The following is a 27,922-nucleotide window of genomic DNA, read 5'->3' on the forward strand; positions in this document are numbered from 1 at the left end:
TTATGGACGGCCCCGAAGGCATTGCGGGCTGTCTACTGCGCGTGTTTAATGCTGCTCCCATTACCTTTACATACACGGGGGGCGTTCATCATCTCTAGACCACGCCCCTTATTGATCAGACACCGCCCATTATTGATCAGGCCCCGCCCCTTATTGCTCAGGTAGATATCGTGGCTCCGGCTTGACAGCTGTCAACCCAGACGGTTTACCCCGTAGCCTTGTACAGGGGAATTGGGTGTTCAGGTCCACACGGCGCGCAGCCGTTTCAATACGGGCAAGAAAAAAATGTCTTTTAATTTGTGTTTCTCCCTTTGTGGGATGAACGTTGAGATTTATAAGGGGCACGTGGTGACCACTAATGTCAGAGTTGGTCTGTAGTAATCAGGTAGGGCACTGATAATGGGTTGACAGGTGTGCCACTTGTCTGTTGTCACTCGCTCGTCTGGACGATCGGGAATCATCAACCCACACACACACAAGGGTATCGGGACATGTCCTGCCCGAGCCCACCGTTCACAAGTTGTATATTTAGATTTAAAGATTTCGTGACTGCAGGGATTCATGTTCTTGGTTCTTTCGATAAAATCACCACGTAGAAGGGAAATAATAAAATACAACAATTGCTGGTGTTGCAATCGAAACGTCGTGAGAATTTGTATCGTTTTCTTTTTTATTTTATTATTTCTCTTCTACGTACCGAAAGAACCAATAATAAGTTGTGTATTTACAAGTTGTAAATTTACAAGTTGTATATTTACAAGTTGTATCTTTACACTGCAACAACATCACAGCTCGCTACCCGCTTGCTCCCCCCCCCCCCCCCCCATATCTGTCCCTCCGCATTAAAAATATTTAAAAAAACATTTTTTGTGTGTTACGCTGGGAAGTGTCAAATAAATATCTGTGGGAAGAAAAAGAAACAGATATGGGTAGGCGGCGAAATCAATATTTGTTTTGTCTGCTCAGACTTTTCTCGCTCGTAATCTCATCTCCCACGGGGACGCGAAGGCAACCTCAGCGATGTTGTAGGACGCAGATAAGGGGCAGTCCATAAATGACGTCATGCACCTGGGGGGGGGGGTCAGACATTTGTGACGATGTGTGACGAGGCTTTGGGGGGGTTTGAGAAATGTGACGTCACATCAAAATGCACAACTTTAAATTTAGACAACACGTTCTACTTACTCTTTGGTTCTATTGGGTAAAGTCACGTAGGTAAAAAATAAAATAACAAAAATCACGACGTTTCGGCCACAACACAAGCGGCCTTCATCAGGTGAAGGGACGAGACTGTCTGGAGGACAGAGCTGGAGTGAAAAAGCCACGCTCAGATCACGACCTTTAAGCTGTGTGAGAAGAAACAAAGCGCCTTGACAAAGGAATTAGCATTGAATTTAGCATTGAAATGGCTGAGTGATTAGCTTGTGACTGGTCACAGAAATAGCTATGTTAAAGTTAAAGCATACACATCCGCAGAGGCACCCCTTGACAAAGGAATTAGCATAGAATTTAGCATTGAAATAGCTTAGTTAAAGCATACACATCCGCAGAGGCACACCTTGACAAAGGAATTAGCATAGAATTTAGCATTGAAATAGCTGAGTGATTAGCTTGTAACTGGTCACAGAAATAGCTACGTTAAAGTCAGACCATACAAATTCACAGAGGCACCTAGTACAAATCAAACAGGAGAATTTAGCATTGAAATAACTGAGTGATTAGCTTGTGACTGGTCACAGAAATGGCTATGTTGAAGTCAAGGCCTACACATCTGAGCTATTCACAGTGACTGGGTATACACTACAATATATAATGAATACTACATAGTGAACCAATAAAAAACCAATAAAAAACTAAAATATAAACTACCTCAATGTTATCAATAAACTCTATATATTCTCCAATCAGCCAAGCTACCAACAATAAGTCGCCACACATCGCAATGCTATATGGCGAAAAAATGGGTGGACTCCCACCCTCAACTTCAGCAACACGGACAGCCACTTTTTAATAAATGTTTTCTCCTACAACATCAGAGTGCAGCGCCACATTAAACACGCACTACAATGGCAATAGTTGAAAGCGATTTGAAGCATGTTTTATTTTTTTGGGGGGGGGGGCGGGGGGGCAGAGCTTTGTGACGTCATATTTGAGGGGGGGGGGGGGTCTGACTTTTTGTGACGCCGCGTGACGATGAGGGGGGGGGGGTCAAAAATCGCCCAAAATCGCGTGACGTCATTTATTGACGGCCCAACCAAACAAAAAAACATTTGTTGTTCCCTGGCAAAAACTCAGGGCCAATGCTGCGCGTGCGTGAAACCCTTGGCCACCAGCAGGTGGCAATCTCCCGTGCAATCTCTCGTCTGCAATCTCGTCAATGCTATCGCAAAGATGGGCGGTTGGTGGCGTGAGGCTGGTCACCGATGACTCCATCGGTGACCCTCAAATATGACGTCACAAAGCTCTGCCCCCCCCCCCCCCAGAAAACCATATTTCCATTTAAAGCTTTCGTGACTGCAATGATTCATCTTCTTTGTTTTTTTCGGTAAAGTCACGTAGAATGAGAATAAAATAATAAATTGATAAAATAAAATAACGTAATAATATTCTCACGACGTTTCGGCCACAACACAAGCGGCCTTCATCAGGTGTCCTAGCAGACAGTCTCACCTGATGAAGGCCGCTTGTGTTGTGGCCGAAACGTCGTGAGAATATTAGTGTTATTTTATTTTATCAATTTATTATTTTATTCTCATTCTACGTGACTTTACCGAAAAAACCAAAGAAGATATTTCCATTTTCAAAATAAAAAAATGCTTCAAATCGCTTTAAACTATTATCATCGTAGTGCGTTTTTAATGTGGCGCTGCACTCTGATGTTGTAGGAGAAAACATTTTTTTAGAAAGTCTTTAATTAAGTAGAACGTGTTGTCTATATTTATTTAAATTTGCGCATTTTGATGTGACGTCACATTTCTCAAACTCCCCCCCCCCTCGTCACACATCGTCACAAATGTCTGACCCCGCCCCCCCCCCCCCTAGGTGCGTGACGTCATTTATGGACGGACCTTTGGTCACAATTTGGCTACGCACACCTTGGGAAGATTCAACATTTGCCGGTCGACGTGCGGCAAAACGGAACGTTGTAAAGTGTGCCCCGGGTGTGCATGCGAGGCTTCGAATTCACTTCGGAAGTATTCCCGTGACGCCATTATCCGAAGCCGGACTCGAGCACAGCGGTCCCACAACTTTATTGGCACCAGGGACCGCTTTCGTGGAATATTTTTTTTCACAGGCCGGGTGGTGGGGTGGTGGGGGAGGGGGGTTTCATCATTTTGGTCTTTCCCCCTTTTCAAAGAAGCTCACCCCAGCGACGTTTGTTTTTTTGCTCAGTTTGGCTACTAGGGGGGTTAGCGCTTGTGGGCTTATCAACACTGTGACCGAGACTGAGTGCGCAGTGCGGGAAAGAGGCGCAGACGGAAGTGGTAAATGATCAAATAATGTGGGCGGGCCACGCGTGGACTCACCGCCCTCACCTCCTGCTAAGCGGCCCGGTTCCCCTGCTCAAGCACCACAGAATTGGTGCCATGCTCGGAGCACGGTTCTGAATAAAATGTCATCTCACACGCTGGCAACAGCACACATCTGGGGTCACAGTTCGCGTGTGTTCCCAGGTCTCGGCTCCGGTCTGCAGGAACCCGAGCCGGGTCGCGTGTAGCCCCCAACACTCTCAGGAGCTCCCTGCCTCCCTCCCTCTCCCACGAGATCTCAGGATCTCTCAAGAGTCTGCGGGAACGTTTAAAGAGCGTCTCAAATCTTACCTGTGCACTTCCGACTATTCCACTTTGAGGCAATTCCGCAAATTATTTTTAGTATTTTATTATTCTACTGGCGTCTAAGTGATTAGTTGCACGAGTTTTTTTTTTCCACGCCGACTTGTACAGCACGTTGGGATCTCTGATGAACGGTGCTTGACAAATATAATCCTCATTTTTACTCATTGGAATAAAGAAACACTTTAAACATTAAAAAATATTGAATATATAAAGCTTGATTCTAATTCATGAATTGGCAGAAAACAAAGTTGTGCTAATATTTTTATGAAAATTGTCTTAAATCTGGTAATACAGTAGTTTCTGCCTAAATAATGAATCAGGGAGGTTCCGCCTTGTGGTCTATGGGTGCAAGTGCATGTGGTGTCGTTGTAAATGATGTCAAGACAAACACAACCTTGACAAGGCGGTGAGCGGTTTATTGGGTTAGAGACGGCGGAGGATCACTGTTGCATGGAACATGTTGGAATAAATGACAATCACGTGGTTTCTGCCCTCAAGGGGACCCATCAAACGGAACACATTAAATATAGTTATTGGCTTCCAATCACCTGGACATGTATAATCGTGAAGAGGATATTTTAACTGTAATTGGTTTACAAAACTCGCATTATTGATACATCCCATACCCGATCGGTTCTCTCACTGCAGATACCATCTTCACAGTGCAACCTTTGCAACCTAACAAACCCTTCTAATAATTTTCATTTTCTCAAATACCACTTGCGAAACTCCACACTGAAACCATTGTCAAACGTTCAACCTTCGAGTTATCACGCGTCACGGTGTATTATTCAATACGTGACAAAACGAATATAAGATCCTCCAGCTTGAGGATTGGGTGGCGCTCATATCCATCAGCAACAGCCCCACACTAATGCCAGAAAGATGTGGTAGTCCCCACACTTTCCCCCCTCCACCACACACGACCTGCCAATGGCCAAATGCGGTGAGGAAATACGAAACTTTCCCTTCTTTAACTTGCCAAGACCAAGAGATTGAGCTTAACCGGCGACCTGTGGGCTTGCAAGTCCAGTGCGCTCACCGATAGACCACGGCAAGATCTTGGGGTGTTATCACGACGGGGTATCAATGCAGATTCCAGCCTCTTTCTGCACCAAGTTAAACGTGTATGGTTCACACAGCTAGTACGGGACAAGCATAGATCCAAATGCTCTACAGAGTATGCATGCAACCTTTCGGATTTTTCTTAGATCAAGCTAAGGTGACTACTGTGATGACACTTAATTACCCTACTCTCAAGCATGCAAAGAGCAGATTACAATGAAATGCATTGCAAGGTGATGTGTGGATGGCATGTCTAATAAAGTATTTGCTTGACCTTGAAATTGATCTGACAAGTAGCATCTGCTGAGATGATTTTCCTATATCTTGAAAATTGTGACGCCTTGTATTTTGCAAGGTCTGATTAAGGGGGATGTATGGATGATAAAAATTTACCTTGAATCATATTTGTGATATGTGCCAGACAGTAACATAACCGATCGTATTGATGGCTATGCATAGCAGCCACAATGACACCAATCTCTCTCTAATTGTGCTGCAAAAAGATGAACACAAAGATCCCATACCACGCCATGTGCACTTTGCCAGATGGGTCGAGAAGCTTCAGGGTTGTGAATGATAGCGGGTGACTTTTGCAGAGGGCGCCAGCTATTTCATGGAAAGATAGGGTAAACGACGCACAAGTTCTGAATAAACATCGCAGGAAAACCCTGAAGCCTCAATCGGGAAGGGGAAGACCAGCAGGTAAGGCGCGAGTGCAGGATGGAGGCGGGGAGGGTTGGAGCGGCACCCGGCGGCGGTGGCGGTGACATCGGGGAAACCCTGGAGACAGATGTTGTGAGACCATTCGAGCGAGCGGCCCTCGCTGGTTCGGGTACCGCTCGCCTGTGCAACAACCGGGATGCGTGCGACGGAGGCGGCGGGTGAGGGGTCACGGTTTCAGCAGCGTGAGCTGCGATGACCTCTTGACCTTGGCGTGCACATCGCTAACAAAATATTAAACCTCCGACGTTTTACGACAACGGGGACGTTGAAAACGGCACGAAATGTTAAGGGTGCCGTGTAAAATACACGTGACAATAGAACCGGGAGAGTTTGTTAAGTGAAGCTTGACCGGATATGTTTTATAGAAGGCCGTGTGGTCTCATATTTATCAGGATACAAGCGTTGCTTTTCAGGATATGCGTCGAGCTATAAATTTTGCGGCAAAGCAAATAAAAATGTAGCTACAGCGTTGTGTACATGGCTACCAAAATGTTCACACGCTCTTCACGGCTTAGCAAAACACACACAGTAAACTGTTTAAAATGCTTACGTACTTTTTTTGTGGTATAAGTTTCGAAGAAAGTTGCTTAACTAAAATTAGGGGGTGGTTGCAACGTAAATGATGAGTTTTCACAGATTTAGGAAAAATTAAGCGCAGTCATTCGTAACACGATCATCAGCCTCTCGTTCAAAGTGGCTCCGTCACACGAGTGCAATGTGGCACTCATCTTTGTTGATGGCCCCAAGCAAGTGGTGAAAATTCGACATTCCTATGGCAGGGCCAGTTGGTGGACAATCTCCATACGGGCCCCATAGTACGCACACCATCAAATTCACGTAAGTTGCACTACTTGTTTCATCCACCATGATAATAACTTTAACTTAAATTTTGATTTAAAGCTTTCGTGACTGCAGGGATTCATATTCTTGGTTCTTTCGGTAAAGTCACCAACGCAGAAGGGAAACAATAAAATAATAAAAATATTAAACAATAACATTTAAATTTGTATTATTTTATTGTTTCCCTTCTATGTGACTTTACCGAAAGAACCAAAGAATATGACTTTAACTTAATTACGTTAAACTTCAACAGCAACAAATTCAGCCGAGTGGCACTGTGGCTCAAGCGTTTAACGCATGATTGGAGAGTCGCCGGTTAAATTCTGCCAGAGTCGAGCTGACTCATCGTCTCTCCAGCACGGATATAAAAACGAGCACCACTGTCCAAGGAGGTTAACAGTTAGTCGATCAACCTCCAGACCGAGCGGTCCCCCCGCCTTTGGGATGTGGCATTTTCACCCACTGTTCAGGTCGTGGGCGAGCATCGCCGCACGCTCGTTCGCACCGAAAGACGCTGCGCATCCTGAACGTCACGAGCCGGATGTAGGGGGGGGGGGGGGTTGGTGGAGCGCGCGGGGATGGGAGACACGACGGTCCACGTGGGGGGGGGGGCACTCCCCTGTTGATAAACAAGGTGGTGCGCCAGCGGTGAGCAGTACAGCAAGCGGGCTTGTCATGTCCTACCTTGTGCCATGTGCGTGGCAAGGCAAGGGTTTGTCCTCCTTCTCGTATGCTTTGTAGGAAACAAGACTTGAATTGGGCAAATACGTTGGGCAGGGCTCTTCTGAAAAATCGCCTCGAGATTTTCACGGGGAAAGATTTCAAATTCAATAATGATCTCTATGAATGTACACAGATTAGAAAATAGGGTAGCAACTTTTTTTTTGTCTATTTAGGGAAAATGTATGTACATAACGCGTTTGGTAGGAAGTCTTATAAATATATTGCATCCAAACGTGACTCGTTTTCTTCTGTTCAGGGGTCAAGGCTTAGAAGCCATAGGAAAGGTGATCGAAAACGATGGATTAACACTGCACAGCGATTGATCAAATAGACCACACACTATCCCTCCAACGCGTCTCTACACCACACATTGTACTCATGGACCTACCTATACGTCGCGAATGGATTGCTATCGGATCACTACAGGATGTTAGGTTTCTGGTTGATGCTGTTGGAGGAGGTGAGATGGGTGTAATTCTCCCATGGTTTGCTGAGAGAGAAGTCACGTGGTTGACGTGCGATGGTGAGGGAGCACGGTCGAGCGTCTCAACTGCAGGGAACCTCAACGCAGGCTTGGGTGTCTCACATGCCTGCACTGTCAGGTTCCACCTTGGAATCTGTTGAATATGCGCAGACACACACACACAATATCACCTGTTTAATCACATGCACACCCTTCACTGGAACAAAACACTGCACAAACAGACAAAGGACCCTCGAGTAACCTTTAATAGATCAGAGGGATAAGTGCTGTACGTGCGGTGTCATGATCAATTGGTGCTCGCAAACAACACGTGCTCCAAAAGTCTTCCGATGGCTGTATTGTTTGGGCCTGTGCATACATACACAGGTAAATCCGTATTCCATAAATGACACAGTGCACCTCAGATTAGCACGGTTGGCTACACACACGGTGCAAAAGAAGTTCAACATCATGGGCAGACTCCATCATTAGACCTCCTTTGCCAGTACCAAAATATAATAATAGGGTTTTTCTCCTTTTATCTGGCAAAAAAATTGGTGCTCGGCCAGATGACGCCTTTTGGCGTCATCTGGTCGAGCACCAATTGGGTCGAGGCTCAAAAGAAAGCCGTCCCTTGGTGTGGACCAATCAGTTTCAAGGACAATGCATATATTATTATAGTGTGTTTTTTGTTTGCAATTTGACTGCAGATATTGTGGTTAATGCAGACATGAATCCTTGTAAGAAGGTTTCAGTTTTGTTGCCAGAAAAAAAGGGGAAAAAACCTATTATTATATCATGAGCAGAGTTTGACTTCTATATCTGGCGGGGAGGGCAGGGATTCACTTTGTCCCTCCGATTGGGCATCGCCGATGCATATAATAAATGTATTTCTAATCTTAATTGTAAACTACTGAAAATAAATTAATGAAGGTGTACACAGTTTGGGCAGGGCGTTGCCCTCCCGTGCTCCCCCCTCCGCCAAACTCCGTTCAACATGCACACCGTGCATTGACACGCAGCCACGTGTACCGTGAGGGTGGTCTTCATCATGCGAGGCGAAGAAGCGTCGACACGCGACGAGACCCAGGAAGACCAGCAGCCCCAGCACACAGATGATCAGCCCGGCGGGCAGGAAGATCCCATAACCTTGCTGGTCAATGATCTGTGCCGGCAAAGGGTTTGACAGTAATTCCCCTGCAACCCGTTCGATCGTTACGCTCGCGAGCTCAATCGCATCCCTGTTCAAACGCCCGCAGGGTGCCACTCGTTCCTGCTGGCAACCCTGAACCCATCGTGTGAAATTCCACATTGCTATGGCCGGAGCTACAGCCCTCCACGACCAATGTTGACTTTTTTTAAAGTGCTACCCATTTTGTCTACCACAGGTTGAGTGAGATGGTGACGATGGTGACGATGGCGACGATGATAGTGATGGGTTGGACTCAACCTCCAACAGGGATTTTAACTTTTGCAACATTCAGATTTCCAGTCAGGCGATCACAATCGTGGGATTGTCGAGAGCGGAAAGTTCCATCGTGGGATGGGCTCCTGCCATGGGAACGTGGAGTGTGTTTTACCACTGGCTCAGAGCCACACACAGTGATGAGCGAGTGGTGGCCGATCGCTCGATTGAACGGGGGGTGGGGGGGGGGGTGAGAGCTCGCGTTTATAAAAACACGTGAATACACAAATACGGCACAGAATTATTCTTATCTCGGCCTGTTTGTTATCTAGCCCTGGTTGTTATTTAGGCGCGACGGGACAATCGCCTATTCTCTCGAGAACAAAATCACAATTATTTCACGGCCATCAGATATGCCCCCCCCCCCAACCACCGCACAGCCGAACGTAAGTAATGAATTTGCCTCCGTGCATTATTATCGTCTCCGTCAAGTTTTTTTTTCCAGTACTGGCCAAACAATAGCGTACAGAACGGAGAGGTTGAAAATAAGTTTTTCAGAGGCGACTCGGAATCTGCGTTGCGAGATATTGTGGTACAGACGCCAATAGCGTCTGTTGGTTTACTGGCATCACCACCACCGCACAGCCGAATACACAGGAAGGTGAACCGGGCACACGGTGGTGGGGGGGGGGGGTGGGGGAGACTTGGAATAACGACACGTATTTGGTTCTCAAGTTAAAAGCAAAAAGAACAAAAACCAACAAGTTACATATGGGAAAAGAACCTACCGTATTTCAATACGCCAACAGCCGCCGTATCGTAATGATTTGAACAACACTCAAACACGCGGCCACCCGTCGCGAGGCGTGTGTGGCGAGGAGCCACAGAGTGGCCCCACAGCGCACGATTCACCGGTTCCCCTTCGCCAGGCCGGGTGACGTCCGCGCCACGGCTCTCGTTGAGCAGAATTGCGGTGAACTGCCTGGTGCTGCTGCTGCTGCTGCCCACGCTTGCATGCGTTTTGGTTTCGCAGATTAAATGTGGCCCCAAGAAGTCTTTCAATAAAGCGATCACGTTACAATCTTCAGACATTGCCGCGGTTCCGCTTTAACGTTGCCGTTTTTAAAGTTTTTACGCTTCTGCCTGCGGTGCACTGTGGTTGTTAAAGCAGCACTCGGCTCACAACTGGGAAAGTCAAGAGGTCAAATTTTGGTTCAGCGCAAGCTCAGCCTATCACGTTTCACAGGGCCGATAAAATCAGAACCACTTCATAGGAAGTCGATTTTGATCGTCTTAGGAGCATACTGGCTCTGCCATATGAATGTGCAATTTCCACCACTTTTTTTACGAAGTACGAACAGCCCATGCGCCCTGTGATTCAGCATAGTGCCAGAAGATTGTTTAACTTTTTGTGCGCCAAAAAATGTAAAACCGAGAATTTAAGCGTGCATTTCGTTCAAGCTATTGACACTTAAAATCCAACGTTGACTCCTCTTCATAGTGGCACTCTTTGTATTGAAGCCAGAGGGATGATGGGCAGAGATGACCTCCCCCCGCCCGCGTCCCCCCTAACCAGGATTGGAGCCGAAATCTCACAGCTGTGCCACGAGCACTCTGCCCGCCGCAGTTCGACCCTCCCTCGAACGTCACCAGCTTGGGCAAAATCGTGGGAGGAGGAGGGGGGGGGGGGAAACGTATGGCCTTTTCGTTGTTGAACCGAGCTCCACAGCAGCTGTATAGAGGTGTGGACGATTGCAGAAAAATTGAATGACGACATCAGGTTTTAGGAAAGGGCTTCATTTGTTTAAACGCGTTTGTGTCGAAACCCAAGCGCACGGCGGCTGCCTCCGCAGGTCGTGAAGGATGCCGAACACGAACCGCACATTGTTGACAACCCCCACCCCCCCCCCCCCGTCTCTTGGGTTACGTTGTCGAGTGCGAGGCTCCAGCCGCGAGTGAGCAGCTGGGGGGGGACCTCGCCGCCAGCGCCTGGTCGCGTAGCGCTGGCGCGCCTCGCTCAAGCGAGACGCGTGGCCCGTGGCGTGCGCTGCGCCTCCCCCGCAGCCGCGTGGGCACGCAACGGGCACGGGCCACGCCGGCTCGGAACAATCTCCGCGCCTCGCTACGATGGGAACCACGAGAGTGCGACTTTCCCGAGCATCCAATTGTTCTTCCGACCGCGGCCACAAAACCAGGAAGCAGCGACGCTATGGGCGGGAAGGAAGCCCTAGTGGAATAATAAAGCAAGCGGGCGTTGTTTTTGTTACGGAGCGCCAGACCAGCGTTGCCAGTTCTGGGGAATAAAATCCTCGAGCAGCACGTGGGGGGGGGGGGGGGGGGAGAGCTTCAGAGTCGGTGCAAACACGTACAGCGTAGACCGTGTGTGGGGGGGGGGGGGACCCCCTTTAGATTTGTAGATGAGTTGTGCGTGAAGGACAAAGGGTCGATTAAATCTGCTGACATTTGCGGCGGTTGGAGCACTCAACTCCCAATTCGGTTTCAAGTCGACTCGGCTCAACATCGCACCGGGGTAGATACAATAAGGAATGCATTGTGAGAAGTCAAGTGGTCATCCTATAGACACGAGCCTTTTCCACAGGAATGTGGAATTTCCACCACTTGCTCAGGGCCACCACTAGAGACGAGTCCCACCGCACGCTTATTTGGGAAGACAATCGCCGACGCTCGCGACAGACTCGGCTTTAACACCAGAGATTGCATCGTGAGAGTTTGGATCCACATCCTGACCAAGTCACCAGGAACGTGCCCCGATCTCATCACACCTCGGGTCGCCAAGCAGGGTTCAGCCCGGACAGTGCTTGGATGGGTGACGCGCCGTGCACCGCAAGTTACTACTACAGGCGGCTGCTGCTGCTACTGCTGCTGCGCTACATTGTGGACAGCAGGGGGCGGTGCAGCCAAGTCCATTGTGTTGCAGGTCAATGCTCCCAATGGCTTTGCTCCCACCAAACGCAGGCTGACCAGCGGGTAAAAAATAAGGTTTCACCAAGGCGTGAGAAGTGGGCCTCATCCAGCAGTGGAGGAGGGACACAACGGGCGGCGTGGGAGTTCCACGGAGCGACTACGTCCCAGACAACGCATCCCCAGGAGGGACCCCCCCCCCACCCCGCCTTGATCTGGAAGCACTGGGCCAGCCGGGCAGTAGCCCGGCACAAGCGTGGGCGGAGAGGGCCGGGCAAGAGGCGCAAGTGGGGAGCGCTCACTCACCGTTCCCACGATCACGGGAAGGAACATCTCTCCCGCGCTCGCTCCCGTGACCAGCAGAGTGGTGGCGCAACCTGGGGGAGACATTCGCGGGTCGTCGTTACGCTTTGTGTTCAGTGCTCGCACGCGCACACACGGACGTACACACACGCGTACACGCGCGCGCACACACACACCCACACACACACGTCCGCACGCACATGCACACGTACACACGCACAGGCGCACACACACACACGCAGACACACAAACGTACAAACGCACGTCAGTAGTGGAAGCACCGGCCGTTGGACATTTAAGTGGCGCTCCCCTTCATCAACCCACACTGACCTGCCTGGTGAAGTATGGTCAATAATTACTGTCAGTGCTGCAAGTGCCAGGCCAGGTTCACCATTAGCCGAACACGCACACACAGATGCGATGGTGCTGCTTGCAAGGGGCTGTGAAGGCCCGAATGGCGCACACGATCATCGATGGCATGGCCTGAACTTTGCCTGGCCACCGCTGCCTCCTCACTGCTTGTGTGTACACACCACACCAGGTACTCATTTGAGGCTGAGTTAACCTAGATGGGGGGTGTGGGTGGGGAGGCAGGTCAAGTTTTATATGGCTTCCCACTGATAGAATAAGTAACACTTTGTAAGACTATGCACTGATCATCCTACGGGTACAACCATCACTCGCCACAGGCATGTGGAATTTCCGCTTTGGGCGTTCTGCAGCCGCCAGCTCACGAAGACGAGGGGGGCGGGTTCGAAAAGGGGTCGGGGAAGTCAGCCTGGACGGACTCGTCCCGGCACCGTGGAGTGGGCGCACGAGAGCGAGCGCACCGCGGTAGTTGAGGCTGTCCTCGGTGAGGGCGAGGCCGCTGGGGAAGACGCTGCTGAGGAAGAGGCCGAAGGCGGCCGTGCCGAAGTAGAGCGACGTGGGGTGTCGCGAGAAGATGAGCATCACGGCGAAGGAGGCCACGCAGCCCATCTACACGCACGCACATGCACAGTCAGTCTAGACACAACAACTACACGCACAGTCTACAACAACAAACCGCCATTCGCCACTAAGTGGCGGTGGCCTCACCACGACGCTTGTGCCAGGCTATGTGCACCTTGAGGCCACGTGAAGTGTCGAACGCCCGCTGGCAGGAGGTCACGGGGCAGACCCAGGTGCCACGGGTCGACTGACTGACATGACTGGCTGATGCACCACCTGTGCCCCCTACTGTGCCAACCTGCTGTGCTTTAGCCACCCGGCTCTTTGCTCGTTGTTGTGAGCGTCGCTCCTCCGCCCTCCGTTGTTGTTGGAGGGCGACTGCCTCCATTGCCCGGTAGCAGCGTCCTTCACGAGCCTCCTCCACAGAGGCCGATCTTGACACTGCTGGTACCAGTCATCGGCAAGTCCACTCAGCTCCACGTCCTCCTGTACCACATCACTCCATCTCTTCTCTAGCCCGTGCCACGGCCGTTTAGCCCCCTCGATCCGGCCGAACAAAAGCTGTTTAGGCATGCGGTGGCTGGGCATGCGGGCTACATTTCCCAGCAAACGCAGCCTTGCCTGCCGGAGGAGCTCACCGATGGGACCTTGTCCAGAACTTTCAAGGATTTGTGAGCTCCTCACACAATCCAGCCTGGTTAAACTCAGGATGGATCGTAGGTAGGCCAGCATAAATGTTTCCAACCGGCGAAGATGCTCCATTAGGGGGGTCCACGTTTCGCAAGCGTAGAGAAGGGAGGGAATGACTGTGGCCGAGAAGACCTGAAGCTTCGTGCGGAGCGAGAGACCAGGTAGCTTCCACACAGCGTTACGTAACTAATTAAAAGATAATGCCGCTCGACTGATTCGGAGTAAGACCTCTGCTGTTAAACCGGAGCCGGTCATGAGCACACTGCCCAGGTATGGAAAACTCTCCACTCTTTCCACAACTGCCCCATCACCAATTGGGAGTTGTGGGGGTGGGGCACAAAACACCCGGGCAGGTGCTTAAATTTGGTGGGGCCGATGGTAAGGCCCCACCTCTTAGTGGCAAGCTCCAAGTTCAGCAGCAGCGCCTCCAACTCCTTCTCTGAGTGAGCAGCGATTACCAGATCATTGGCATACATAACATGGTTGAGCAATAGGGAGCAATAGGGAGCAATCCCTTGACCGCCCCCGGGCATCGATCAGCCTTCCATTATATCTGTACCAGATGGAAATTTCTCAGGTACAGCTATTGAAGGCTTCACGAACTACATGGTCAAAATAAATGTTAAATAATGTGTGGAGCCAGAGGACATCCCTGTCGCACCCCAAGGTGTACAGGGAATGGCTCTGACTCCCGGCCACGTAGTTTTACCCGGGCCCGCTCACCATCATGAAGGTCCTTAATGATCGTGAGCAGAGGGTCAGGGACTATCATAGGCCTTGACCGGGTCAATAAAGCAGAGATGTAGGTCTTGTTTGAATTCCCTACACTTCTGCTGTAGCAGACGGACAGGAAATATGGCATCTGTGCAGGACCACTTTTTCCTGAAACTGCATTGGGGCTCCGCAAGCCTCTCCTCAGCGTGCCTGGCAAGGCGATGGTGAATTATCCTTGCCAGGACCTTTCCCGGCACACTGAGTGAGATGCCCCTGTAGTTGTACAGTCTGTGCGGTCCCCCTTCTTAAAGAGGGGGACTACCAGGGCATCCTTCCAATCCTGCGGAACCCATCCAGTGGTCCAGACCGTCTACACACACACATGCACAGTCAGTCTAGACACAGACACACAGAGTACGAGCATGATACACACGCACACACACAGTGTGCATACAAAGACCCCCCCCCGTGTAGCCTGTAACAGACTGTAGGGGCAAGTGCTGTTAGCGAGCACCTATGAAGGCCAGAACGGTACATGAGGGGGTGGGTGACCAGCACCACGCGCGAACGCCTTTGTCTCCCCAGTGGCGATGCTTAAACACCGCGCCAGGTACTCATTTAAGCCCGAGTCGACCTAGGAGAGGCCCAGGACCGGTTCAGATAATCGTCACTGGTGTTGGCCGTGAGCGGGAATCGAACCCGGGCCGCCGGATTCATAGCGCAGCGTAGCGCTAACCGCTGCACTATCACTCATACGAGCATGATGACACACACACAGCAATTCCATATTCCTCTGTTGAGGGCAAGCTTATGTATGAATGTTCAACTTCTTTCACACCACACGTAGCCAACCGTGATCATCGGAGTTGTCTATCGATAGCACAATGGCTCTTGACTTCGCCACAAAGTGGTATGCATTATATCGATCCCAAAGAGACGATTGGGCCAAGTCAGCCTCCCCGCACTCCCAACGAGAATCCGAGCCGCTCGCTCTGCCGCAGAGCCGCGCGATGGAACCAACGCGGACGGGACAATGGCAACACACCCACGAGGAGCGGTAATCATCATCATTCACGGCCACGCTCGTATCACCGCATCAACTGCAGTAGCTGCCGCTGGAGGCAAAGCGCTGCGACACAGCCACTGACAATGAGCGCCGTCGGCTCACGCTGCGGTGGCTCCAGACGGCTTGGTGTGAGTCGGTAAGTAGTGGCGGCTCTCGGTTTGAGTCAGTAAGTAGTGGCGGCTCTTGGTTTGAGCCGGTAAGTAGTGGCCGCTCTTGGTTTGAGCTGGTAAGTAGTGGCCGCTCTTGGTTTGAGTCGGTAAGTAGTGGCCGCTCTTGGTTTGAGCTGGTAAGTAGTGGCCGCTCTTGGTTTGAGTCGGTAAGTAGTGGCCGCTCTTGGTTTGAGTCGGTAAGTAGTGGCCGCTCTTGGTTTGAGTCGGTAAGTAGTGGCCGCTCTTGGTTTGAGTCGGTAAGTAGTGGCCGCTCTTGGTTTGAGTCGGTAAGTAGTGGCCGCTCTTGGTTTGAGTCGGTAAGTAGTGGCTGCTCTTGGACCAAACCCACAGCCCTGAGCGAGCGAGCAAGCGGGCGGGCGGGAGCGCAGAGCTTGGGGGCACTCCGCCTGGCGCTCCGGCCTCCACTGGAGCCAAGCCGCAGCCTTCCTCACACAACGCGAGGCCTTCTTGCTTTGGCATGGACAACCCCCCCATTGAGTCGCTTCACTGGTCAACTGCACATGCTCGCTGTGGCAGGCAGAATTCTCACTCTCACCTCCAACTGGGATCGTATCGACCAATCCGCAGATCCCCCTTGTCTGGCTTTATTCTTATCGTCACTGATGTGATTCTTTAACCCAGTCTCAAGACTACACTTCAGGGGGGTCCTGTCAAAGTTTTCCTGTTGGAGGCGATGTTGCCTCTGCGTGATCCAAATCGAGTGACTTGCAGGTCATTTTTCAGCATCCGAATACAGCACTGGGATAAACCCGTGCACACACACAGGGACACAGACACGAACAAAAGGACACAAAGACACATATCCCCCGTATAGCCTTAACAGACTGTTGGGGCAAGTGCTGGTAGCGAGCACCTATGAAGGCCAGCACGGCACACGAGGCGGTGGGTGGCCAGCACCACGCCCGGCCGCTTTTGTCTCCCTAGGGGAGGCCCAGGACCGGTTCAGACAATCGTCACCGGCGTTGGCCGTGAGCGGGAATCGAACTCGGGTCGCCGGGTTCGTAGCGCAGCGTAGCGTTAACCGCTGCGCCGCCGCTCCCCACACACGGACACGCCGAGCCCCCCGGCGGGGAGACGAATGCGCCGGACCCAGTTGATGGAGAGCAGGATGCTGAGCGGCACGCGCGTCGAAAGGGGGATGGAGACGAGGCGGCCCAGCGTGATGAAGCCCCAGAAGAGGCTGTTGAGGAAGGCCGCCTCGCTGGGCAGCATGCGCATCGAGCTGTGCGTCGAGTAGCTGTGCACAAAGCCGGCAAACTCGGACTGCACCCGCACAGACAAAGACAAAGAACCCCCGTGTAGCCTTAACAGACTGGAGGGGCAAGTGCTGTTAGCGAGCACCTATGAAGGCCGGAACGGTACACGAGGGGGTGGGTGGCCAGCACCACGCCCGACCGCCTTTGTCTCCCCAGTGGCGATGCTTAAACACCGCGCCAGGTACTCATTTAAGGCCGATTCGACCTAGGGGAGGCCCAGGACCGGTTCAGATAATCGTCACTGGTGTTGCCCGTGAGCGGGAATCGAACCCAGGTCACCGGGTTCGTAGCGCAGCGTAGCGCTAACCGCTACACTATCGCTCCCCACGCACACACACATTTACATAAACGTGCCCAACCACACACACAGACACACACACACAGACGCGCAAATACAGAGACAGGCACAAAGATTAAACAAAGACAGACAGACAGGCACACACAGATACACGCAGAGACATGCACAGAGGCACACAAAAAGACACGAGGACACAGAGACAGGCACACGCACCAGATGACGCCTTTTGGCGTCTTCTGGTCCAACACCAGTGAAGACTAGGCTCTAAGAAAAGCCGTCTCTCGGGTGTGGACCAATCAAATTCAAGGACAGTGCCAATATCATTATCAGAGTTGTCTCTTTTTGTTTGCCTTTTGACTGCTTGTGTTGTAGCTATTGCAAACATGATGCCTTGAATAAAGATGTCAGTTTTGGTGCCAGATAAAAGGGTCAAAACCTATTACTAAGAAGTCTTCTTGGCTGTCGCCAGGCGAGTCAACAGCGGCTTCTGTCAGCAGCAGGCAATGGAGCCCCCCCCCCCCCCCCCTCCCTCAATGCTAACGTCTTGGCTAACACACCGTGGTGCAGACTCCGGCGCACGCGTCAGGGATCGCGTGAACACTCCTCCTGACGCGCACGGTGCCTGTGGTGGGGGTGACCATGTTGACGATATATTTGAGGACGATTGTGATGAGGGTGATGATGATGATGATAAGATTGATGACCACAAATTGATGACAGTGACGATAATAACGATGATGTTGTCTTACCAAGACTCCTTCAGAGAACAGCAGAATGAGCATTCCCAATATATGGATGAACAGCATCTTCGCCGACAAGTTCTGCCCAGTGAAACAGTTGAGAAAGCCATGTTGTGAAGACCCTACGACAAACGATAAAAAAAACGCAGAACAAAAACACAACGGCAACATAAGGACGCTGATGAACGCTGATGAACCACACACGAGTTTGGTGCTCGGGGCCTATGACGCCAGATCACAATGGGCTGCCCCCTTGAGAAACTTCTGGCTGAGAATCGCACCACCACCTCAATGAAGAGTGCCCTGGCTAAGAAACCTCGCAGCCTCTGGGCAGCAGCGTCGGGCACTGCCCCACCCTCCCTTCCCATTCCTACCCCTGGGCAGCAGAGATGGGCACTGCCCCCCTCCCCCCCCCCTTCCCATTCCTACCCCTGGGCAGCAGAGATGGGCACTGCCCCCTTCCGAGCCGTGCGGAGAGACCTTCGCCTGCGATAACCCACACGGATGGGGGCGCCCCGCATACGGGCGTGCGGAATCCGCGTGCGATCCGCCAACCCCCCGCGGGATCCCCCACGCGGGCGTGGTGACGCGGGGGCGGTGGGGGGGCAGGGGGGGGGGGGTCACCTCGTTGGTCGTGGTGGGGCCCCGAGTCGCCGCCATCGTCGTCCATGGAGATGTCCTCCCCGAGCAGCGGGGCCTTCTCCTGGTTGCAGCACTGGCTGCAGCGGCTCCGCACCATGAGGAAGAGCACCGCCAGCGGCACGGGCAGCTGCACACGAGCGCGGCACGCGGGCGGCACGCGGAGGACACGCTCGGCACACGCTCGGCACACGCTCGGCACACGCTCGGCACACGCTCGGCACACGCTCGGCACACGCTCGGCACACGCAGCGCGTGCGGTGCGGGCGAGTACTCACTTCACGCGACGCGATTTCTCTACAACGCGTTCTTCCATGAGAGAACACTTATCGTACAACGTGGGGGGGGTCAGGGTGGGGGGGGGTCGGGGTGGGTGGGAGGGGTCTGGATGGGAGAGGGTCTGAGTGGGTGGGAGGGGGTCTGAGTGGGTGGGGGTCTGGGTGGGTGGGGGTCTGGGTGGGTGGGTGGGTAGGGGGGGTCTGGGTGGGTGGGTGGGGGGGGTCTGGGTGGGGGGGGTCTGGGTGGGTGGGGGGGGTCTGGGTGGGTGGGTGGGGGGGGGTCTGAGTGGGTGGGGGGTCAGGGTGGGGGGGGGTCAGGGTGGGGGTGTCGGGGTGGGGGGGCGGTGTCTGAGTGGGTAGGAGGGGGCCTGGGTGGGGGTGGAGGTCCGGGGCTCACGTTGATGAAGGCCATGATCCAGAAGGCGTACTGCACGTTGGTGACGGCGCGCCCGCTCAGCGGCAGCACGACGGCGTCGTGCCGCGCTGCCACGTGGTGTGGCACCAGCTCGCTGCGCAGCGACTCCAGCTTGGAGAAGTTCTGCACCGTGGCGTTGCCCGTCATGAGGCAGTGGTCGTCCGACAGGAAGGGCTCGGCGATCAGAGGGCTCAGGAGGCCGCCCAGGCCCGCCCAGAAATGCAGAGCCTGGACGGAAGAGTTGGGGGGGGGCAAGGGGGGGGGGTGGGGGTGGGGGTGAGAGAGGGAGGGAGCGGTCGCCAGGGTTATTGTTGTTGGTCTCGTCACGGACAGCACTGCTCCCGTCATCATCGTCATCCCAAACGTCGTCACCGTCAATGCTCTTTGCACCGTCACGTCTCGCCTGCACGGGGCGTCTCCCTCTCGTGCAGGGCAGCCCTCTCTCCCAACTGCAGGGTGTCCCACCGTCTCTCTATCCCCTGCAGGGCGCCGGTGCCGCACCTGCAGGAAGGGCGAGGCGTTGCGCTGGAAGAGGCGCAGGATCTGCGTGTTGGCGATGGTGTCGATGCAGCCCATGGAGAGTCCCACGAGCGCCAGCACGAGTGCCAGCAGCACGACGTGCGAGCAGAGCGGCACCACCACGAAGAGCAGCGACACGGAGAGCGTCGCCACGAAGAGCAGCGGCGCCGCCGACACTCTGAACAACAACAACCACAACCACAATCACAACAACCACAACAACTATTATACCACAACCACGATTACACTGCAAGCAACAACTGCGAATTCGAACACCACCGCAAATGACCGCGGTGAATTATAACGATACAAGAGCAGCAAGGGCCATCAAAATGAAACAGGAACGGCGAAGTGACAGGTACAACACAAACAACAACACAAACAACAACAACAACAACAACGCCAAGTGACACGTGGACGAGCGCCGTAACAAAGGAACACAAATGACCTCGAGCTCACCGACAACCGCCACAGACCAGCGTCTCTACCACTGCTGGATGAAAATCAACGAATCCATCATTTGTATAAATCCACTTCTTGAAGCGTTCCTGGTCACGCGTTCCTGTTTTAGTTCCATTTCCTCGGCCCGTGTCTACGTTACCGACACGCGCGTCATCAGAGATACTCCGCACCGGTTGGACGCTTACACGATTTGACACATTGACACGTGGACTTGCACGGTCATCATGACACGTGGCTTTACACGGTCATTTCACAATGAGAACAGATAAAAAAGCCTTTTACATTCTTAAATTGGACCTTTATAGTTGAGATGTTTTGCCATCAGAAACGTACTTTCTCCACTGTTCATTACAAGTGGCAACTTGATTCCTAGCAGCAACGTGTCTCCTATTCTCATCGTAGCTCCCATCTTTCTGCGATCTCCCAACCCTGTTCCCAAGATTGTTAGATTATGGGTGTCCACTACAACCCCTCCCCAACCGTCGTTCGTCGCTATGTAGCGGTGACGACACCATGACGCCTGTGGCAGGCTAGGTGCACCTTGAGGCCACGTGTCAAATGCTCGCTAGCAGGAGGTAACGGGACACAGACCCCAGCAGATGCCATGGGTCGACTGACCGAGATGACGGACAGATGCACCAGCAGTACTCCCCCCCCACTGTGCCAACTCGCGATTTAGCCACCCGGCGTTTCACTCGTCGCGAGTGTCACTCCCGCAACCTCCGCTGTCGTTGGAGGGCGACTGCCTCCGACTGCCCAGCAGCAGCGTCCTTCATGAGCCTCCTCCACAGAGGCCGATCTTGACACCACTGGTACCGGTCATCGGCAAGTCCACTCAGATCCACGTCCTCCTGTGCCACATCGCTCCATCTCTCCAACAATCTACTACAATCTGAGTTCCGGAAAAAATACAGCACCACATCTGCTGCATTAGACTCTCTGAATCACATTTACAGCAGCTTTGATAATAATAAGCAGTACTGTGCCTGTCTTTTTCTTGACCTGTCCAAAGCTTTTGATACAGTAGACCACAACACCCTGCTTAGTAAACTAAGTTGCCTCGGTTTTTCTGAAAACGCCGTAAAATGGTTACAAAATTACCTCTTTTCTCGCACCCAAACTGTATTCACAGATGGTTGGAGGTCAAACAGTGTTAAGATAACAAAAGGGGTTCCACAGGGTTCCATCCTCGGCCCCCACTTGTTCTCTCTTTATGTCAATGACTTGGGCACTGACCTGGATCATTCCAGGGTAAATCTTTTTGCAGATGACACGATACTGATTACTGCTGGCCGCTCTCCGGATGACGTGATTGCTAAGCTACAGGGTGATTTCAACAAACTACAACATCATCTAGTTGCTCTTACACTAGTCCTGAGTACCTCCAAAACCAAGGTGCTATGCTTCTCACCAGGACTAAAGCAGGAAGTTATTTTTCCCCAATTACATTCCTTAAATAATTATCAAATAGAGCAAGTCAAGATCTATAAGTATCTAGGGGTCAACCTGGATTAAAAACTGAATTTTGAACATCACATTGATTATTTTGGTAAAAAGACACAAATAAAAATTGGTTTTCTGTATCGACACAAGCACTGCTTCCCCCCAATGTTCCGTTTGGAATTGATAAAAGCTACCATACTGCCTCTACTTGACTACTGGGACATCGTGTATAAATCAGCCCCAAGTACTGTACTGAAGAAGCTTGATTCCATCTATCACTCGGCCTTAAGATTTACATTGAACTGTCCATATAGCACTCACCACTGTGATGTCTACATTGGGTCAAACTTAACATCTCTTAATGTTTGACGGCTTGTGCACCAGATCTTATCTATTCACGATGTACTTACAAAATAATCCGCAGACAACCTGCTGGATCTCCTCTCTGTTTCAAAGAACAAATTTGACCTCAGGTCTTCGCTCATTTACCAGCTTCACATTCCCTATTGCCGCACAAAAACTGGAGGAAGGGCCTTTGCTATTGATGCCCCCAGGGTCTGGAATGCTATTGCCAATAAACTGCAACTTGAATCGCTACCAATGAGATCTTCTCTCAAAACTGCTCTCGAGAAGTTGTACACCCCTAGCTGCCACTGCTATTCATTGGCGTAAAATAAAATGTTTCGCTCCGGGTGATGCTGCAAAGTATTATCTGTATTTTGATTTAGCGTGCTGATCTTAAAGGTGCATTGAAAAATTTGATACTCCGACTGATGCTTCTGTTGTTTTGGAGTAACTCATGCAGCCAGCTATGGCTCTAGGATTTGGTGCTACATGTCATTTATGTAGTTTATTGTAAAAATTCGGTCACAGTCCCTATGATCACTGTTACGTTGCAATTATGGCTTTATTTTTTAGTGATTTCCAAAACTTTTTTGGTTTGTACATGTTTGTTTTGTTGTAGTACGGAGTTAGACTGATGGCCTTAATCTAAGTTGTCTTGTGGTTGTTGTTGTTTGACTTGCATCCCACTGGGATTTTTTGCACACAGCGTTGGTGTACGGTGATTTTTTCAGGAATATTTTGCTGTTTTTTTTCATGGATTTTCTGTTTGCACAGTCATGTAGGCACTTTAAGATGTTTTCTTGTTCGTGTTTTTGCTTTTTTTGTTTGTTGTGGTTGCACCCGTTTAAAGAGCCGAATGGCTCGCAGGGCTATACCAAAATAAAGAAACTGAAATTGAAACTCTTCTCTAGCCCGTGTTGTGCCCGTCTAGCTCCCTCTATCTGGCTGAACAAAAGCTGTTTTAGGCATGCGGTGGGCTAGGCATAGGGTGGGCTGGGCATGAGGGCGATCCAGCCACCCACCACCACACCCAACGACCGGACCGTTTCGCAACGAAGCAACAATAACGATCATCCATGTAACGCTGTCCGTCTTGTGACCCTCCGAACCCTCCCCGTGCGATTGGCCGCCCATGTCTTAGCTCACTACCCCCCCTACGGCATGACCTCGTCGAAATGCGTCGACTCGGCACTTCATGCAAATACCGTGGCATTTTCCGATTCTTCAAATTTTTACACCGTAAGCCTCACCCCCCGCGCATGCCACAAGCTCGCAACCTTCCCTCCGATGTGCGAACCACTCGCTCTAGCCCGGAGCCACCTTGCCGAAGTTAAAGAGCATCGTGCACGTTACGAATCGCATTATTATCACTGTTACTGTTGTTTTTGTGTCGTCGTCGTTACCCGCTTGCTACGGTGCAATGGTCTTGACACGGCGAGCCAGGCCGCAGGCTTCTCTATGATCCCGACACGCCGAGCCCTTCGTCTTATCGTTGTCCAGCAGAGCCACGCGGGGTCCAAGGCCGCTTCTTCAGGAGGATCCTTCATTGGGTTTTTATTTTAAGATGTTTTTTTTTTCCTCCAACGTACGAGTGTTTGTACAGGTAGGAAGAAACCGGAGAAAATCCACGAGACGCAAGGGGGCAACATTCGATCCCCGTACAGATGGAAAGAAAAGGAGATTAGTCCACTTCCTGTCCCGCCTTCTACTGGCGAGCCAGGGTATGGCACCTCCTCGTCAGCCACGGGAAGGGACTTTCGAAACATCTGTGCGTGATCCACAGGCCCCCTTCGCTGCTGCTGCTGCCTCCACATCGTGGGATCACTACAGGCTGCCACATGCAGCAGCAGCAGCGTTGCCACCACCACCAACACCGCCGCCGCCACCGCCACCACGACAACCGCCACCGCCGCTGTCTGGCTTCTCTCGCTCTGCGTCATTTGCTGGCGACCACCTGTGGCTGTGAGCCTCACGCCGCCTGTGGCTGTGAGCCTCACGCCGCCTGTGAGCCTCACGCCGCCTGTGAGCCTCGCACCGCCTGTGATCCTCACGCCACCTGTGGCTGTGAGCCTCACGCCGCCTGTGGCTGCGAGCCTCGCGCCGCCTGTGACTGAGAGGCTCACACCGCCCGTGACTGTGATCCTCACGCCTCCTGTGACTGTGATCCTCACACCGCCTGTGGCTGTGAGCCTCGCACCGCCTGTGACTGAGAGGCTCACGCCTCCTGTGACTGAGATCCTCACACCGCCTGTGACTGAGAGGCTCATGCCTCCTGTGACTGTGATCCTCACACCCGCCTATGGCTGTGAGCCTCACACCGCCGCTCACCCCGCCACGCACTCCGACACGTGGCTGAACTTGAGAAAACCAGTCCTGCGCCTTGCCCGGCCGGTCCAATGGCTTACACTGCCAAGGAGGAAACATTAAAGGGCGTTTCAAACTCTAACAAACAACCTCTGCTGCGTCTGCATCTCGAAGCGTTGGCGATTGGGCGCCCAAGTGCCGCCCCAGGTGCCGCCCCAGGTGCCGCTCGTTTTTCTGATCGCACCATCGAGCCACGCGCGTTCGGGGGTTTCACCCCCACCCCCCACCCCCCTCCCCCCCCTTCGCCGAAGGAACGCCCAACCACTAACCGCCCTACGCAGCCGTGGGGGCTGTTTGGCCATTCTTCACCACGCTGGTCAGTGCGGTGTGAGCCGAGACACGGGCGAGCAACACACGTCCCAACGAGTCAATCCACTGCTGGATGAAGGCCTCCCCACGTTGTGGCGGTTGTTAAACCAAACTTCACCAGTGAGGGCTGGCAAAGGGTGCGGGAGGGGGGGGGGACGGTGGACAGGATCGGTTCAGGTCGCTGAGGGGGTCAGGGCACGGCGTCCGACCCACAGCACCGCCGCTCCGCTCCCCGAGTCCACGCGACCCCTCCGTGAGTCGTTGGGGTCACCCTCGCAGTGCGCTCGCACAGATTCCACCCCCCCCCACGCGCTCGCATTTGTCTCAATCCCGGATGCGGGGCTCGACTCAAAGTCCAAAGTCGACAAAACTCGCACAGCCCGGCCCAGGGTTCTCTCCACCCATCGTCACTCCGGGCTGGCGGTTGCCACCTGTCCGGGATTTCTCAGGGGCGAGGACATTGAGAGTCTCTGCTTGCGCGAGGTGAGCGACGCGCCTCGTGTTGGGGCTCGCCGCTCTGCCGCTCGTCACGGCGCGTTCTTGGCAGGGTTTTTGTGCTTAGCGGGTGGCAACCCTCCTCCAGCATCGTGCAAACAAGTACCAGCATATTTGGAGACTAGGCTCTAAAGAAAGCTGTCTCGGGTGTGGACCAATCAAATTCAAGGACTGTGCATATTATTATGAGAGTTGTCTTTTTTGTTTGCATTTTGACTGCTTGTGTTGTGGTTATTGCAAACATGACGCCTTGAATAAAGGTGTCAGTTTTTGTGCCAGTTAAAAGGGTAAAACCTATTCCTATATCTTTGGAGGAGTTGCTGTTCGTTGCTTGTACGCGTTACATCATCGCAAGTTGAGACGAACCCATCGAGACAGCAAGGATCGACCCTGGGCTCCGTGGAGCCGACAGCGATTCCTGTGGAGCGACAGACTCCGGGCCAGAGCAACGTGGAACTGACACCGCCGGCTCGGGGCTTGCTCACGGAGATGAGCAGAGCCCCATCGCGATCGGAGCGCGAACAGGGAAGTTAGTTTGCCAATGTAAACCGCGCCGGTGTCGGTGCAACGCGTTAACGGCGCGTCAAGGGGTGGTGGTTCCAGGCGGTGCGCCGCAGCAGGCAAAGTGCAAACGTTGCCGAGAGACTCGCGAGGCAACTCGCGGAGCGGCAACGCAGCGTGGGGTGGGTGGGTCTCCCCCCCCCCCTCCCCTCCTCGACGAGGCGCCAAAGCAGTGGCTCGTCCGCCTCTTCATCTATCGAGTTGCTCACCGCTCGGTCGAACCTCGCGCCGAGGGTGCCCGTGGGAGAACGCCCCCGCGGGGAGACGTCAAGGGGTCGCGCCGTGATGACGGTACCCCCCTCCACTGTTCTTGTCGCTGTGTTGCACGTCTGTAATGTCGCGTGTTCGTGTCGCTGGAACTCCCGTCTGTACCGCCGTGCGTTTGGCGCTCTGCTGCCCTTCCGAGGGTGAATGGACCTTTTGCTGAAAAGTTCTTCTTCGGCTGGAGCTCAACAGAGCCTGCAACACGACGAGAAAACTCGCATCACCTCAAAGGGGCTGCGGACGCGCAGGCCCCCAAGACATCGAGCGTCAAACAGCAGCAACGGAGGGACGTGCAGAAACGCACGCGGCTTCTGCGCATTCACCAAAACCCACCAGCGGTTCCTGGGCAACTGCACTGCAATCCTCTCGTCCTAGGTCACTCCAACACGGAGTGCGGTTCGCCACGAGCGGGCCTGCCGTGAGCCTTCGCAGCGTCGCATTCCTTGACGCTCGTAGTGCACGCGCCGGCGTCCGCTGGCACAGGAGCAGGCTCCACAATAAGGCACCCAGCGGAGCGCCAACCCAGCGGGCAGCAGCTATCGTCCGTGGCTCGGAAGCTCCGCGGCTCATTGTCGAACTCACCGCAGGGGAGGGCGCCGTTAGCGAGCGCCCGTTAAGGTGGCAGGGCACACGTAACACGAGCTACCGCTATTTGTAAAAAAAAAATCCCAAAATCCGGTCCACTCGCGGAAGATTTCGTACGAGAATTAATGCGGTGACGTAGGATCAACGTGGTCAATGTGACTTCCACGCTTTTCTCAACAAGAGTGATGTCATAAAAATAAGAGCGATGTCACATGACACGGGGTGACGTCACAATTGTTAAATAACCCAAAAATCCACAACCCCAACCACCCCCCCCCCCCCCCCCAAATAATCAAAAATTGACCTGAAACTGTGATAATCCGAACGAATACGATGGTGCGAAGGCTCCGAGCGAAATCATATTAATCTGAATTATGATCAAATTATCATATTTGCTGCTTAAAGCCTTCATGTTTACATTGGCAGGGAAATGCAATCAGAGCCGCGGCTGGGAGTGGCTTCATTAAATAACCAAACGCAGCCACGTCGGCGCCGGCAACGCGAACCCGCACACGTGCGAGACGAAGATTCTTGGCATGGCGGAGGGCGGGGGGGCTGGGGAGAAGTTCAATTGTGACAGCCAGAAACAATCCGGGTCAGAGTCCGGGGTCTGCTGCCTCACGCAGCAAGGCCCTGCTGAAAGCGCGGAAACTCCGAAACGTTTTCTTGAATCGTAAACATAACTCGCGGTCCTTTTTCAATCTACTGCTGCGTGAAATCCTCCCCACGCCGTGTCAGTCGTTGGGATTGTTTCTGACCGGTCAGTGCGGCTCAGCGAAGGGATGGGGGGGGGGGGGCCACTACCGGATCAGCTGTCGCTCGCCACTCACGTTAAGCTGTGGCCGAGAACCCAATTCGGGTTCGCCGGATTCACAATGCAGAGCACCACGCCCAGCCCTTCGCGTCCAAGCGTACGAGGCCCGAGAGAGCCTGAGCTGGGCCCCGAGGTCGTCTGAGGCACCCCCCCAAGGGTCGCGAAGGTTTGGGGGGCCGCGTGGCCCCAGGTGATGCGGTGCGCGGGACCGCGGTGGGGGAGGTCACGCCGGCCGGCGCACACAAGACGCTGCTTGGATGTTTCACTTCAAATCGGCAGCAGCCA

General features: G+C 52.8%; 1 protein-coding gene across 2 annotated transcripts in view; it reads right to left on the reverse strand.

Annotated features, from left to right (window-relative positions):
- Positions 1–4,231: 4,231 nt before the first annotated feature.
- Positions 4,232–27,922, reverse strand: part of SLC60A1 (solute carrier family 60 member 1) — a 37,409-nt gene continuing 13,718 nt past the window's right edge. For both annotated transcript variants that reach the window (XM_032972287.2, XM_076074525.1), the window contains exons 3-11: positions 19,978–20,173; positions 19,459–19,704; positions 18,769–18,913; positions 18,154–18,266; positions 16,940–17,113; positions 13,111–13,258; positions 12,284–12,354; positions 8,683–8,815; positions 4,232–7,804 (exon numbers count right to left, since the gene is read on the reverse strand). In XM_032972287.2, coding sequence (XP_032828178.2) covers positions 7,770–7,804; positions 8,683–8,815; positions 12,284–12,354; positions 13,111–13,258; positions 16,940–17,113; positions 18,154–18,266; positions 18,769–18,913; positions 19,459–19,704; positions 19,978–20,173 — 1,261 coding nt within the window. In that variant the 3' untranslated portion in view covers positions 4,232–7,769. The remainder of the gene's footprint in view (positions 7,805–8,682; positions 8,816–12,283; positions 12,355–13,110; positions 13,259–16,939; positions 17,114–18,153; positions 18,267–18,768; positions 18,914–19,458; positions 19,705–19,977; positions 20,174–27,922) is intronic.

Source organism: Petromyzon marinus, chromosome 48, assembly GCF_048934315.1.
Source record: "Petromyzon marinus isolate PM22_M1 ecotype Great Lakes invasive population chromosome 48, UKy_Petmar_22M1.pri1.0, whole genome shotgun sequence".
Taxonomy (NCBI): domain Eukaryota; kingdom Metazoa; phylum Chordata; class Hyperoartia; order Petromyzontiformes; family Petromyzontidae; genus Petromyzon; species Petromyzon marinus.